We start from the raw sequence: 16,007 nt of genomic DNA, 5'->3' as shown, positions 1-16,007 counted from the left end.
GACATTAGGGCATAATATATGGCTGTCAAATTAGTGAGTATCACGTGCCCAACAGTTAATAATTATGTATGACGGAACACGTGTCTAACTGTGATAATAATTAATTACTGCTAGAAATTATCTGTGCCGCCATCGCGCCATCTTAATTGATTAACCGGATAAAATCAGTTTATCTAGCGCATATGACACGCACGCGACTTCTGCCCTGTGCTGAATTTCAGCGGGTATCTTATGAAGTAGATTTCTTGGACAAAAATGAAAATAAAATAGTAATAATACTAATAATATACGTACCGACTGAACAGAAGAATACAGAAGTATACTTAAACCTGATTTCTATTTAAAAGAGTAGAAAGATAAAGGTCAACTGGCACCTTAGATATTACTAGAAAACTAAGGTAAAGGGAGGTATTTTTATCATCTAGAGGACTATCAAACTGATTTCATTATAATCGAAATTAAATTGAATTTGACATTAAATTTGATACAATAACACACAGTATTTACCTAAAAGGACGCACCTCCCAAAAATATTTTATCGTAACCGTGTAGATCATATTATCGGTAATCAAATTCAACAAGCTTAAAAAATAAGTTTGTTATTAATAAACAATTAGGTAACTAATTAACTAAAGTCGGGTAGATATCATTAGAAATAACAGTCTACAAGTAGGTACCTACGTGACTGACAGTCAGTAGGTACCTAATCAATATCAAAGTGAAATGCAGCTCTGAATAATAGAAATTAAAAGGGGACTGATTATCGTGTTGTTTACCAGCGGGCTCCATGCTCAATGATAAAAGTAGCGTTTGTATTTACATTTGCGTAGTCGCGATACACACGGCGCGCGGAGTGCACGGACGTAAGCGAGACCCACAGTGCGACCGGTAGCTTCAAAATGGAGTTGAACTTTATAACAACACTTATTAAACACGATGTGAACCATAATGTGAAACAGTGCTTCAAATCTAAAAAGCCTTTCAGTGAGTACTCCTATCCTTACTTATTTAGATAACTTAGCTTAATATTTTACCTTTTTTTGTACGTAACATACTTAATCCAAACAAAAAATACTGTAAAGTTATTTAGCTTAGTTATATACAAAATGGTGAATATAATATATCATTTGTTCCGGTTGTCTTGTCATATCAGGGATGCGAACACATAATTTTCAATGACTTCGTATCACAGGAAGCAAACAATTGCAATCAGAAGTTGATGTGGAGTCAATAGACTTCTGTTTGCCAGCGCCCATAAGATATACTCGGACACTATGTATATAGGTAGCCTGAGTAACAAAAGTGATTAGACTAGATTAGACTTTAATTCCATAGTGATTTAGTTTTGTTTTGATTAGTGCAAAACACAATACTCCATGTAGGTTTTATTACCACACTACTCAGGCATTTTAGAAAGACCATTGACTGACAATTGTGTAGTCTTTGAACAAACTAATCAGCATATCAGTATCCACTTACTGCCTTTTGTTCGAAACGATATTATCGTAGGAAAGTTTTGAGTCGTTATTAATAATATAGACCTTTATAAAGACACTTATTAGTACAATTACATAGTTGTTATAAGAGGTTAAAATACTCGAATGCGCGGCGAGTTAAAGGAGTTAATTTTCCACACTTAATTAGGTCTTGAGACAGTATAAATCTTAATGCTGAGTCTTATGGCTTCTCACATTATTGGAATATTGAAATCAATAAACCAAATATACGTAATTCCTTGAAAGTATATTGTATAATACCTACTTACTTACTTTGCCGTCAACATCCATAGGTCCAGTCTATTCTTCCACCTCTTTTGACAAAAACTGCTGAGGAAATCTAGTCCACTAAACAAAAAATAGTGGCACTAAGGACTAGAGCGCTATACTTACCTTTACGGACAGTTTTCATAACTTCTTCTTTATTTTCAGTCGAGTGTAGATCAGTCAGAACATCTTCGATCACAAATTTAATGCCATTTCCAAACTAAAACTCATTAAAGATTATATTATTAGTATTTAATAGATAAATATTTTATAAACTAAATGTTTAGTCGGCTAGTGGTATTTAACTATGTTCCGGATATCCTATATCAGCCTATTTGTCGTACAAATACCTGTTAGTAACTCGTTTCTGCATCCTTCTTTGAGATTAAAAGCTGCCTGTTAATTATACGAAGTCATTAGACATACTTACCTTGCCAATAGACTCGAAGCATAGGCGAAGTTCAATGAACTGCTAGATTTTGTGTTTCTCGGTATCAATATTTGTTCTGTTATCAGTTCGTTAAAATTGCGTTACTAAACCAATCTAATTGGGTAATGACGAATACGCGACTACTGTCGTAGGTATAACTGCATGCGTAAAACGTCCATGAGTCCATGACATTATTAGAAACACTTTGTTTATGTTTAAATAACATAATGATGCATGTAATATATCTTCACTGTAAGAGATACGAGATAGGTTTGGGCGATATGAATTGTTGTATGGACGGTGAGTGCGATTGAGACAACGATATCTTGTTGCTCTTTTCAGATGCACTAAGTTTCAATACTCACTCAAGATACTGATACAAACCTTTGCATTAACTTTAAAACCCCAAGGTATAAAGAACTGGCTTTGTAATTCATTCACTTTCATAGAGAAAATATTATGTGAGGGCCAAGTCAGTACAGAAGAATAAGCGGCCGTTGACCTGCGTCCTTACTACATTACCATTTTGCTAACTGACCAATCTCTATAATATATACAGTGGCATGAGCCCCATATCTGTTCCTATCTACTAATTATAAACGCGTTAATTATTTTCAACCAATAACACGCTCCTACAAGAGTTTAAACACTTATCTATGTTTGAATAAGTATTTGTGTTCATTCAAGTGCTCCCTAGATCTTATTGTTTACGTTTTTAGGAACAAGTTAATTAACAACATACTTACGCTTCGTAAACATTGTTTACCTTATAGATAAGTTTAAATAGCTAATAACCTCTTTTGTTTCTCTGAAAATTAATTCTAGATTCAATTACTTAATGGCCAGACTTGTCAATCGAATACTACGAGGCGTTGATATAGGTACAAGAATAATATGGAAATGTTTTACACAAGTACTTACGAGTTAACAATCGTTTATTTGTGAAGCCATGTTGACTTAGGACGATTGTCAAATAAAACACATTATTGTAGGTAGTTTTGTTACATTCGACCGACAAGTGCGCAGGCGCAGTAACCAAGCATAATATTTTTGTTTACCCACAATTTCTTATTGGTACCTAAAGTTTAATACAAGTCAGTGTAAGGTAGACATCCTTAGTGATAGCCGAGTGCAAAGAACTTGAACCGTGACCGTGATTTAAATAAGTACCTTCTTACGAATGTGAAATAATGTTGCTTTTCTTTTACTTTGCAGTTAGCAGAAAAGAAGAAGTCATGGCAATCAAAAGCAAATTTCCCACCAAAATACCCGTAAGTATTTACCGAATTCGAATATTTTTGAGGATCAATATTTAAAAAAATTGAGGCGCATATTATAAAAATTGAGTCCCTTGTTGGATAAATAATGAATATCAGTGGTAAATAGAAAAGGAAGGCATTTTCATATCATTCCTCTGGGACTGCGCAAAAAATTCCTTGCTGCTTTAGTACTTGTACCTACCTACATTTAAAAACTTCAACAGCCTTTGCAAAAAGCTTTCAACGTTCGGTGTTTATTTACATATTACGTTTTATTGCAGCTAATAGTCGAAAGGTACCACAAAGAAAGGAACCTGCCAACATTGGATAAATCGAAGTTTTTAGTTCCTGAAGATATCACAATGTCGCAGTTCTTAGTCATCATACGGAATAGGATAAGAATCAAACCAAACCAAGTGAGTTCTTTTTTTAAGCTTACCTTTAAGTGGGAATAAAAACTCTTCTAATTTTGGACTGTTGCAGTTGTGGAAGCGAGAGATATAGAACACTATCTCTCTTCCACAATTGCCGTGGGACTTCCATTAAAGTTTTGCGAATTAGATTTTCAGTCAATACGCATAGTTCGATAGACTGTTTCGGGTCCACTTTTTCTAATTTGTGCATTTATAATACATGGACTAATGTACAAAGGACAAATCGGACCAATATGAAAGTCTTGCCATTGGAAAACGCATTTGCTTATCAACAGGGTAGAATTACAAAACCTCAACATTTGGATGTTTATTTCCCGATAGTCAACTATTTAGTCTATCTACCATCTGGTTTATTCTGGTTGGATCTGTCTACTATCGGGGTAAAAGTACGTGATGGTTAACTCGTAATCAATCAATTAACGCTGGAGATAATTGAATTACATTGTAGCATTAGTTGCTATCTTCCATTTGCTTGGTTAGCGAAACAAGCGATATCTGTTCTTAAGGTGACTTCGGACAAATCATATCCGAAAATCGTGTAGGAACATACTTTATGACGGTCTTTTGGCCCTTGCTCACGGATAAATTAATGTACGTCTTTCCGTAACCTAAAATATATTAGCTAAAAATTGTATACCCCAATATTTATATTCCCATCTTATCGGGCATAACATTATATTTGCTGAAATCTATCTTGCGTTACGCCTTCACCAAATGATGTATCGCAACCACGTCTAGCTGGCAATATAATCTAACATAATGTTTCTTGTCCACAGGCCCTGTACTTGATCATCAACAACAAATCCATGTTAAGCATGAGCCTTACAATGGCGCAGGCGTACGAAAACTATGGAGATGAAGACGGCTTCCTATACATCACATATGCCTCACAAGAAGTATTTGGTTATAAAGATGGTAAGTTACCTATTACATACAGCAGATATATGTAGGTACAGCAACTCATAATGGGCAAATACTGAATGCAAGACAAAACAGGTCGTGTCTGAAAGTGGGTTGGGACAGACATGTCACTTCATCACTCGGTCTTCGTAGCAGAAATATAGAAACGTAGGATTTCCGCATGGGATAATACATTTTTGGAATCCTACGTTTTTTACCCTTTATCAATCTTGTTAATTAAAGAGTTGCTCAGGTATAACTAATGACCTAGTACGGTATTAATGACACCTACATTATCGTTATTACAGTTGTCTACGGTAATCGTACAAAATGAGTCATTAGATAAGCTATTTTTTACATGATAACAAGAGATAAAAGAACAATAAAATTAACACATTTCGTAGAAGATATAGGATACAGTTCTTATGAAATAATTCCTTGGTAAATAAACACTTCTTCGTTCTCATCATAAACTTGTTATCTTCGCTTAATTATCTAATTACGAAATTAAACTCATTTTGAAGTTAAATAAAAACGAGGTAAGACGTGTTGTTGTTTCGCGCGATTCAAACTTGTTATTGTGTCATAAGACTATTCAGTGAGAGAGATTTGGCCTAGTGAAAGAGTGAAATGAAAGTGAATTATACTAACCGATAGCGTCGTCTCTTTTTCGCAACGTAAAAACAGCGTGCATGCTCCCGTTATCATTCCTAAGTGTTCAGAGTGAAATAAAAATTTACCAAATTAATGGTTTTGTTACAGATATGAATATAAAACAAACAAATCAAGAAGTTCAAGCTATCAGACATAGGTTTCCAAACAAAGTACCGGTAAGCAGAACCTCTATATTCACTTTTAAACTTATCTACCTTCTATATTAACTGTATTAATGAATGATGTACTTCTAGTTGTACGTAGAGCGGTACTCGAGAGAGCGCGAAGTACCGGCGCTGGGCAGAAACAAGTTTCTCGTGCCACAAGAACTCACCATGTCCCAATTCCTCTATATCATACGGACGAAAATGAAATTAAGAGATTCACAGGTAATTAGAACAGGCTTCATACCGTTATTATAATTTGTCAAACAAAATAGCTTTGCCATTGCAAAATACTATTACACTAAAAAAAAACTAACCAATATTAAGACTCTGAAAACTTGTGGGCCAGACGCTATCTCTTAGTGTTAATATTGCAATTGTGTGAGATCACACTATATACGCTCCTGCATTTGTAATAACATTAGTTTATAATTTTGGTGGAAAGGCTCCTGAACTTGAAAGTCCACACTAAATAGTCAATTGATTTGATTTTACAGGCTCAAAATACCAACATTCAGTGGTACTGTAACCCAAGTCAATTTGGACCGTTTTAACTATAACCTCTTTTGTACTAGGCGCTGTACTTGCTGGTGAACGACAAGGTGTTGGCGAGTCACAGTATGACGATGGCACAAGCGTACGAGCAGTTCCGATCGCACGACGGCTACCTACACATCACTTATGCCGCGCAGCAGGTCTTTGGATGAACGACGTAAGTTTTATTAGTTTTCACTAGCTAACATACGTCCAAAATTGTACTAAAAGCGCTGGAACAGGCTTACACAGAACGGACTCTGGTTTTTGGGGGTGAGAAGAATCAATCCACGTCGTGTGCTTAACCGTGACCAGAATGGACTTTGTCAGGCCAGGACAAGGACGTTCAGGCATTCAGGACAAGAAAGGCATCGAGGTTATTTTAGTCAGTACAAATACTATTGTATCCCTAAGTCCTGAGTTGAAACGTTTGGCGTGTGTTGAATTCTTTTTTTAGTATGTACCCTGAATATTGAAGTTGACATCTCTTTTGGCTGCACTCATTGAGCTAGAACAATGAATTAACATTATTTCAGACTCTTGTTTACTCAAATTTCAATTAGTTACTCGTTGCGGATAACCTTAAGTATATGTTTTAATTATCTACCCGGTGAATGTTCCGACATCACTTACAAATCAATCAACAGTTCCAACCTTCGTCCTGTTATCAGGCTACTTTTAATTTTTGCACGTCCAGTCACTATTGAACTCAATACACAACATCGATCACAGCCTTATAAAAACAATATAATAACAAATTATATCGTATTGTTTAACCCTGTCCGAATGAGAACAATCGCTGTTGAGTTCAACGTTTAACGAAAGAGTAAAGTTAAACGTTCGCAGTCAAGGGTACAAGATAATATGGTCAAGACATGTTTCGTTCATGAAAACTGTTTGTAGTCGAAGTTATAAATAACATAATAGCGATATTAGCAAGGATTTTATTGATAACTTGTGGGCGTAGATCGCGACCCCGATCGTTCCTTGTTTTTATTATGAACGCGTTTCGAGAATACTCAAGAGCTACAGATATAGGTGGCGTTAGTGGTCTTATCTGTTCATGATTAAAAAATAGTAAATACGTTGACCTAAAAATAATTATAGTAGGTATTATAAGTTGTAGGTGTAATATATTTTTTCGATCATACTAATATTATAAACGTGGAAGTTTCTATGTATAGTTTTAACCTGGCTTTATGTTCCCCTGGGATCATTACTTATTTGTAGCAGGCGGGCCCGCGTGAAACAGAGCATATTGTTATTTATAGAAACAGTCTGCGTAAACTGCATTCAAACCTGGGCAAATAGATAAAATTCACATGTAGCCTAAAATAGGTGGTTAGGTTAGTATCTTTCCACAGCCTGTCTGTCTAGGACACCAACTATTAAACTGTAATAGAACCAAACAGATAAGGAATCGTAATTATTGTTCCATATAAATGAATGTTCACTCAACTTTGATTTACTAAGATATAACAGCAACAAAGTAGGTACTTGGACTCAAGAAAAACAAGTCCTGATTTATTAGACGTTGTCATAAAATGAATTACATATCGATAAAAACTTCAACGTTTTATGCTGTGCTAATAAATGTTACAATTTATATAACAATCGTATTTATATCACGTCAATAAACTTATTATGAGTTGTTGATAAATCAGAACACTTCACACACGAGAAAAATCATAAAAATAGTCCAACACTTCTTTGCGCATGGCGCTATGTGCGTTGTTTTTTCAGATACGGTGTCACTGTATTAAATTAAAGTTTAATTCAGAGACACCGTATCAAGGGACCTTAGAACCCGTGAGCAAAGATAATTTAAATTTATTATACTACAGTTCATTTTGCTTAGCGACAGGGCCGTATTTAGAATTTCTTATCATAGAGGAACTACTTTTAATCGTGTCGAAAAGCATTATGGAATAATATGTCGATAAAGAGCACGCAAATGACCTAAAATAAACCAAGAAAGTTGTTAGAAGGCTGATAAGACGGCGTTTATAATTCTTGATTGTCCTCGTTCTAAATTCGCGAAAACTGCAAAAAATTGCTGGATAAGGCCTGTGCTTGTCGTTGAATTCGCTGCTACTTGCCACTTTTAATGGACTGCTTAAACTGGTACACGTTAAGAAAAGTTGTCTAAAAAAGCCTAGAATTTTATTGAGCAAAAAGGCAGGTTAGCAAGTTACATACATAATGAAGATTTCGTTGTTTATTTTTCAATTTTATAAATATGTATACTAAATTTGACCTAGCAACGATGTGTTATTCGCAAGCAGACAAAATGCTATCAACGTATCTTATAGTTTCCTGCCTAGTATTCTTATGACGTCACAGCGTGCGTTTAGCGCTTCCTAGTTTACTCATGCTAAGCATCTTTTGAGTACTGATAGTATAGGTATCTATTTGTTTACCATTCATCATGAGATGCATTACGTATAAACAAGATAGTGATATCATAAACAACCCTGTTTTTCTCAATATTGATTTCAAAGATTTGTTACTGTAAACTTAAAACCTTTATCATTTTATAACGAGAGTGCAGTTCAACGCATATTAATGATCATAATTTAAAATTGTCTCAAATCAAGCAAAGCTTTTAATATGAGCACCAGACAATTAATAAATATACCTTGCTATATAACGACAGAATGCAGAATGATCTTCCTGATCAAAAAAATACTTGTCCTGAGTGGGAATCAAACGCACCGAATCGAATAGTATCTATGTTTCAAAGAATGACCAGCAATAAAAAGTGGGCCTAGGTTAGTCAGAAAATACATGTCGACTCCAGCAAACTCAAAAACACATGTTAAAGCGAAAGACTAAATAATATCCTGCTTGCAGTGCAAAATATAATTAATTAGGCCTCCAATTCCAAAAATACCTCGCATGATTCATTAGTTTTTTTCAAACAATAAATAATTAATCATTTTTAATTAGGTCTGTAGTACAAAAATACATTTCTTTCCGTCTGGACATTTATCAGTATCAGTGTGGCCAGACAGGCCATGGATACAATGGCAATGAAAAAACAACACATACGGGGGCCTCGCGATAGTATTATCAGTGCAAAAAATATCTATATCGAATTACTTTTTATGTTATAGAACTTATGTAACTATGTCTGTCATGGGTGAATGTTCTCTTATCATCAAACTGTTGCTAAGTGCGCGCCGATAACTTATCTAAACTATTAGTAAAATATCTATTAATTGTTTTATAATTTTGCATATGACAGAAATAATATAATTCATCTGTTCTAATGGTCTATGATAGCAGAGATGAAAACAATAAGCTTCATAAGTCGTGTAGGTGTTATGTAATCGTGAAATGTTCTAGGTTGTCTAAAATTAAATCTTAATCTGGAAACATCTGACTACGCACGAATTCATCGCGGTCGTTTGAACATTTGAACTTCGCTAATTAACCTTAGAAAATAGTTTGACCTGTAACAATAATAGAAATCTAATTGGATATTAGTGATGATAGATGACTAACATTAATTCTGGATGTTACTTGAAAACACATTTTGATTTATTTAAAAGTGATATTTATTTAAAAAATTGCTGCATAGTTATTTAGAACATTTTTTCTAAAATGGGATGTTCCTATCAGGCCTTGTCTTCTACTCAAAATTAGCCTAGCATTCTTATCTTCTCCTGTGGCATTAAGTGCTAGGTTAATCGTTACAAAATTATTCAAAGCAAAATAAAGCAAAGTGTAAAAAAAATCAACAACTACTATTTAACCTACTATTCTTATGCAGCTATGCTGTTTGAGCCACTGCGGAACATGCAGGGCACTTGAGGATACCTTCTAGAACATTCCTATAACTTCTATTGAGGTTTTACCCCATTGTACTCTGCCTATCTCTATCCATTCAAAATGTAATCCCTTCCTATCAAAAACACCTTTAAAACGCGACAAACCTATTTGATTATTATTAATTATTATTACATTATAAAGTGCCAAAGTGTCAGCAGGAGAACAAAACGAACCTGTATTATTCCATGAGAGAGACACAACATTATTTATGTCATCATAATAAGTTTATCTAGGGTCACGCTGCACAAACACACAGTGGAAGAACTGAGGGCTATTTCTCTTTATTGTTGATAAGGATCGATTTATGTGTCCTTTCGACAATTTGTAGCGTTTGTAGCCCCCCAGGGCTTGTTGTCAGGGGAATGTACTGGCGGCTTCTAGATAGCGAGAACGATGTTACTTATTGATGCAATTTTATATATAATGTATTGTTCTATTTTAGACATGTGTTTGTAATTAGTTTGAATAACATACGGTTAACTTACTTGCATAGTTGAATGATATTTGAGTAAAATGTTTCAAGTTTAATTTAACTAAGCTTTTTACAACATTCACAACTTTTTACAACATTCAGTGTCATGAAGCAGTGGCGCCATCTGTCTTATAAAGATGCACTTACTTAAAAATTATAAAACTATTTAATTAATTACTCATGGATGACTGAACCTATGTCACCTATGTATTACTTATATCATAACTATTATTACAATTATTTACGGTGCACAAGATGATCGATCACAGATTTAGCTACGCTTTTTACGGTCGATTAATTGATGGGTTGCCATTAGAACGAGTTAATCCGTGTTTCGAAAGATACGTTAACTTCTTGGTTAGAAAGTCTGACAACTAGTCCAACTACTAAGGGGTCTCTCAGGTAACTAGGTTTAGGAGTTCCGATAGCCGGTCGCTCCTTGTAAAACACTGATAAGTAATTACCTGCATCCGGTTTGACTGGAAGCCGACCTCAAAATAGTTAAAAAGACTTGGCTGATAATGACTACTATTATTTAGTAATTATTTCATAAGGTGTCGTAAAATACACATACTTATATCATTTTTCTTTTTCCAGGTAAACACAAACTATTGGAGTAAACAAATGTTCCTGCTGTCTTCTAAACAAAAGACTGATAGTATTCTATTCTCTTCCTATTGTGATAGTTCTAGTTAAAGTTTATTCTAAGTCACAAATTATACGTCGGATGGCTGGCCTGCTGCGAGTGCATAAATTAATAATTAATACTAATTAACAATTTCAAACGAACCCCAGAAAGCCGTACCATTGAAAAAAGTAGTGCAATAAGTGCGAACTATATCTTATGATCTCGAAGAATATATATAATCGTGTAAATTATTTAATAATGTTAAGCTATGTATTGTGTCTGTGTATTGTTAAGACACGCATCATGTTGGTAATGTAACTGAAGATCTGAGTAAAACTATGTTATTATGTTCCCTGTTGATGTACCCATTATATTACAGTCAAATAAAGTATATTTTATTAATAATGTGTTGGTTTTTATTTTTATTTAATGATATTGAATAGCAATTTGTTTATGATAATTGTATAAATACACAACAGACTATGTAAAGTGATGTTATCTGCGAAATATTCCTCTTTGCTTTGTCATGAAAATAATGACACAACAAAACCATCATAAGCAAATATATCATATTTGCTGATGATGGTCCAAGAACGAATGCAAAAAAATGGTAAAATGGATCAAGTTTTCCATAAATATGTCCTGGCCGAGGTTATGAAGACACCAACAAACCAACTATTTTAAAACGCACACAACATAAGGTCAGTGGGTGTCTGGCGATTAAACCCACTTGGCAGAGCTACATACATACATTTTATATTTATAACACTTCGGAAAAGAAAAAAAGTTTCTGAAGATGCAGCTACCTCAATAATACCATTACTTAGGTATTGATACATTGTAAATAATTATTATATCTCATTTCACCTTTGAATAACTATAAACTAATCTAAATATCCATTAGAGATTGGATGGTAAACAACATTCCTACATGATATCATAAAATAATTAACCTAATACCCTGAAATGTCTGGGAAAATATGATGGCATCTCAAAATATAAACTTAATGTCAGTAGGATAAGAAAATCTTACGTTTAGCACTTGCACTCATACCCAATCCTTTGGCTGTAGTTTGGATGCTAATTAACTTTAATCATAAGTATTTTAAGCAAGAATTGCAATTACACAACTTCAAAAAGCAAACTAATAAACAACTTGCCGTCTAACTTTTACTTTCAACCTTCAAGTTTTCATTTCCACTACCTGATATTATTACACCTTATATGGTCTGATATCTGTTTCGTAAAATATGATGCTCAACAAAATTATTATCTAATCCAATGAGAAAAAAATTGTTATGAGAAAATCACATACTCAAATTTAAGAAAAAACTCAATTTATTGATCTATAATTACTTAAAAAATAATAAAATACCTTACGTGCTATTACAGTGTCTATTTATTCAGTCGGTGAGATGTTCTGCGCAGCCGCAACCAATGTATCGTGTATGTCCTTAGCGTAAGTGATCTGTAGGCGGACGGTGTTCAAATACTGCGGGTAGCTCAGACTTGAATCCTGAAATTATTAAAAAATAGGAATTAATTACACCTTCTGTTAAATACTTTCTTTAAATATTGAAGTAGGATGCCCAGTTTCTCTAATGCAACAAACTCGCCTTACTTTCAATCAAACTTATTCGCAAATTGCAAGAATCCGGAGGGAGTCTTTACATTCGGTACTCTCGCGTTTTTTGTTTAATTTACTACAAAATTAATCATATTTCTGTACGAAAATAGTTTTTATCTGATAAAAAAACTTCAATATATAATAGTAATAATAGTCTTGTCGTTGGCTTTGAAGGCCAACCACCCCCTCTTATTTCAGTTATGGAATAGTCCATAACTGGCCACTCCAAGGTGTATATTACGCTGTCCCGTTTCCACAAACTTCTTATCATAGCCATAGCTCTATAGAGCTTATGTAACTGATAATGTACTTGAAAGAACTCTACTATTAAAAATATGCTGTCATGACGTATTACCGTTGTGGTAGGTCCCGTGTCCAGTCTCGAAGGCATCACTGATAGCGGCAGATAGTGAGCGGCGGATTGTGACTGCTGGATGCAAGTTATTGCGGTACGCTGTGTGCAAGAAAAATGGATAATGTTACTTAGGAAGACTGTTAATAAAATTGTTTTGAGTAGTTAGGTAATGTGCTTTTATGAATGGCTGAGTACGAGTAATTCGAAAAAATCAAGCAAAACCTTGGCAGCTTACAATGTAACATATCTAGCTAGATCTAGTCAGTTTTTCCTTTATGTAGTCTTGCCAATAAGTTATTACTTTCATGTTTTATTACTGGTAGGTGTTTTAGGTAAAGTCATTTTGATAAAAATCAATTTATACTTCGTTTTGATATCAACGGATATAATGATCGTTAGAATGTATTGTATGTATATTAACAAAATTTATAAGCTAAATGATTGAAAAAGAAAAATTGTCCCTTAGCTATTGTATGGCAGATTTTTTTATATAATCTGCATTCCCCCGGATCGACAAGTCCCTAGAGACCAGATACAGCATGATAACTATAATGTGGCTGTTTACATTTACATAATCGTATGATCATCACATTGAAATCCAAAGGATGTCTAATAATACAATATGGTGATCAACACGCTGATACGGAGTCACGTAAAGCCATCGCTGATAACAAATAAATAATAATAATAGTGATTACGAGTGGTTGCCGGGTCAATATGTTAAGTGTTGGACATAGATACTTGATGTTTGCTTTAAGTCACAAACAAACAACATTGTAAGCAAGCTCCAAGTTAATTTGTTCCTATTTGCCGAGATAATTTCTAGATCTTGAACCAGACACATTAATTTAATCTCTAATACTGAGATTATAAGGTCGTGTATTATTAAATAACAAATATCTACAGTAGGTATTGTGGTACATAAGCACTATATCAAGTTGGATAAAAACAGCTCACAGATATAAGAATCTCAATTCTGCATGTGGAACTTTCTTATTGGTCACTTATAAAGTCATAAGTTTAACAAGTCAAAATTAAAATTAATGATTTAAGTTGTAATTAACATTGATATAACTTGCTGGGAAGTATTATGGTATGAAGTGAAGTAAAGTATAAAGTGTTAGTAATCAAATTTCAATGCAACACACACCCTACATATTATACTTAACAAATTTAAAATAACAAAATTCTTACCAGATGCAATTCCATTTGATCACATATTGAGAAAAATTCTTCTAGATTTTTATCAAACCTTGGTACTGGATTGTCAATGCCTTTTCTATAACAGAATAAAAAAGAATCTTCAAAATCGGTTCATAAACAACGTTGTTAGGTGCAAACATAATATAGTATAATTGACCGACTCATTTTTAGAAGTTTTTTTTTAACAAAAAAAAATGTGCAATTGGTGTTATGGCGCAACTTGGGGGAGGCTTATGTCCAGCATTGGACCTCAACAGGCTGAATTGATTATGCAATGTGGAATTTTTAAGTAAGTAGATATACAATATAATTTTTATAAAATTATAAAAAATTCTAACTCAGTGAAACCAAGATGATAAACTCATTTCAGTAAATTGAATTATCAAGAGCTATTAATTTTTTAATTGGTTTATAAGTTAAGATTCTGAAATCTAAAGTCTGTTAGACTTTATACTTCACATTCATTAAGAATTTTGATATTATCTTAGTAATTAAGATTATTAATTGTATTCCATTTCATTTTTGAGATAACTTCATGGGAATCCTACTGGACCTTTTTTAACAGAATACATGGGAACACAACACTGGTCCAACATGCACAAACCTTGAGAACATGTAATGGGTCATTTAACAAGGGACTCCTGCTCTATAGACAAAATGAACAGGCCAAGGTATAAGACTATGGTTGATAGGTAATTCGGGATATTGGTATAATTAGATTAAATTGGAGCATATCTTTCACAAGCTATGGCATCTGCTTTTCAAGACATGCAGAGAGAGGAAATCAAATTGGCAGGTCATAATAATATTATTCAGAATGTGAGTAGTCCCAATAGAACCCAACAGCTTGTTTTACTACAACATAGTCTGGGTCAGGTAGTCTGTTCAACAAAGCTTTTAGCCAGGTCGGATCATATTAAATATTGTTTCAGCTGATACAAATTAACTCGCCTCAACTGACAACTCTCAATAAAAAAACTCAACTTAAATTATACTTACCATGCCTAATAATCAACATTTACATGGTAGATCAATAGCATGCTTCCAATACAGGCAATTGCTTACTCAAACTTAATAACAAATGTGAAAATTAAGTTTCCTTATGAGTAATTTTTGTAGTATTATAATTTCTCTAACAAAGGTAATCTTATGCGGATAAACTATTTACTTACTGTGAATTTGAGTCTATATTGTGATTCCGATGCAAAATTTGTGCAGCAGATTTGAGTGTCATCTGAAAAATATGATGAGTGGTTAATGTTTTAGGTAAAAATACTCTACTGGAAATTCATGGTCAAAAAAGATTAAATACTTACGGGTATTGATTCTCGCAGGGACCCCATGAGGGTTTTAACTCTAGATATATTATCCATTTTGTCCTGTTGGGGTTGTTGTGGCATAGCAGGCTGCATTTGTTGTGGAGATTGCTGTTGCATTATAGGACCAGGTACTGGCATTTGCATACCTACGTTAGGCGTCGCGCCTACAGTATTCATGGGTACATGCATGTTCATTTGATTGTGATTCATCTTTATTGCGTATAAGATTTCAGTTTCAAGTAGTTTATTTACTTATTCTCAAACAAAACAATTCCCCAAAATACGGTATTTGGGTTGGAATAATTTGACGTTGACGTTTTTTTTGGTCTTGTATTACCATGGTGCAAAAATATTTTAGTTAGCAATTTTGCAACATTATAATTAATTGTTAAGTTCTTTAAAAATCAAAAAAACGATCTGAATGTCAACCA

General features: G+C 33.8%; 2 protein-coding genes across 2 annotated transcripts; one reads left to right on the top strand and one right to left on the bottom strand.

Annotated features, from left to right (window-relative positions):
* Positions 1-686: 686 nt before the first annotated feature.
* On the top strand, positions 687-11,477 carry LOC113499685. Its single transcript, XM_026880235.1, has 8 exons — positions 687-984; positions 3,409-3,464; positions 3,734-3,868; positions 4,663-4,801; positions 5,549-5,616; positions 5,695-5,829; positions 6,180-6,316; positions 11,042-11,477. Exons 1-7 carry the CDS (start codon positions 900-902, stop codon positions 6,309-6,311), a joined length of 750 nt encoding a protein of 249 aa, XP_026736036.1. The 5' UTR covers positions 687-899; the 3' UTR covers positions 6,312-6,316; positions 11,042-11,477.
* A 915-nt stretch (positions 11,478-12,392) lies between these two features.
* Positions 12,393-15,905, bottom strand: LOC113499686 (mediator of RNA polymerase II transcription subunit 29). The gene is made up of 5 exons (XM_026880236.1): positions 15,574-15,905; positions 15,430-15,491; positions 14,249-14,333; positions 13,055-13,153; positions 12,393-12,588 (listed from the first exon to the last, which is right to left on the bottom strand). Exons 1-5 carry the CDS (start codon positions 15,784-15,786, stop codon positions 12,472-12,474), a joined length of 576 nt encoding a protein of 191 aa, XP_026736037.1. The 5' UTR covers positions 15,787-15,905; the 3' UTR covers positions 12,393-12,471.
* Positions 15,906-16,007: the final 102 nt, after the last annotated feature.

This window comes from Trichoplusia ni, chromosome 12 (assembly GCF_003590095.1).
Source record: "Trichoplusia ni isolate ovarian cell line Hi5 chromosome 12, tn1, whole genome shotgun sequence".
NCBI lineage: Eukaryota > Metazoa > Arthropoda > Insecta > Lepidoptera > Noctuidae > Trichoplusia > Trichoplusia ni.
Note: the sequence above shows the minus strand (reverse complement) of the source record. Positions and strands in the feature narration are given on the sequence as shown.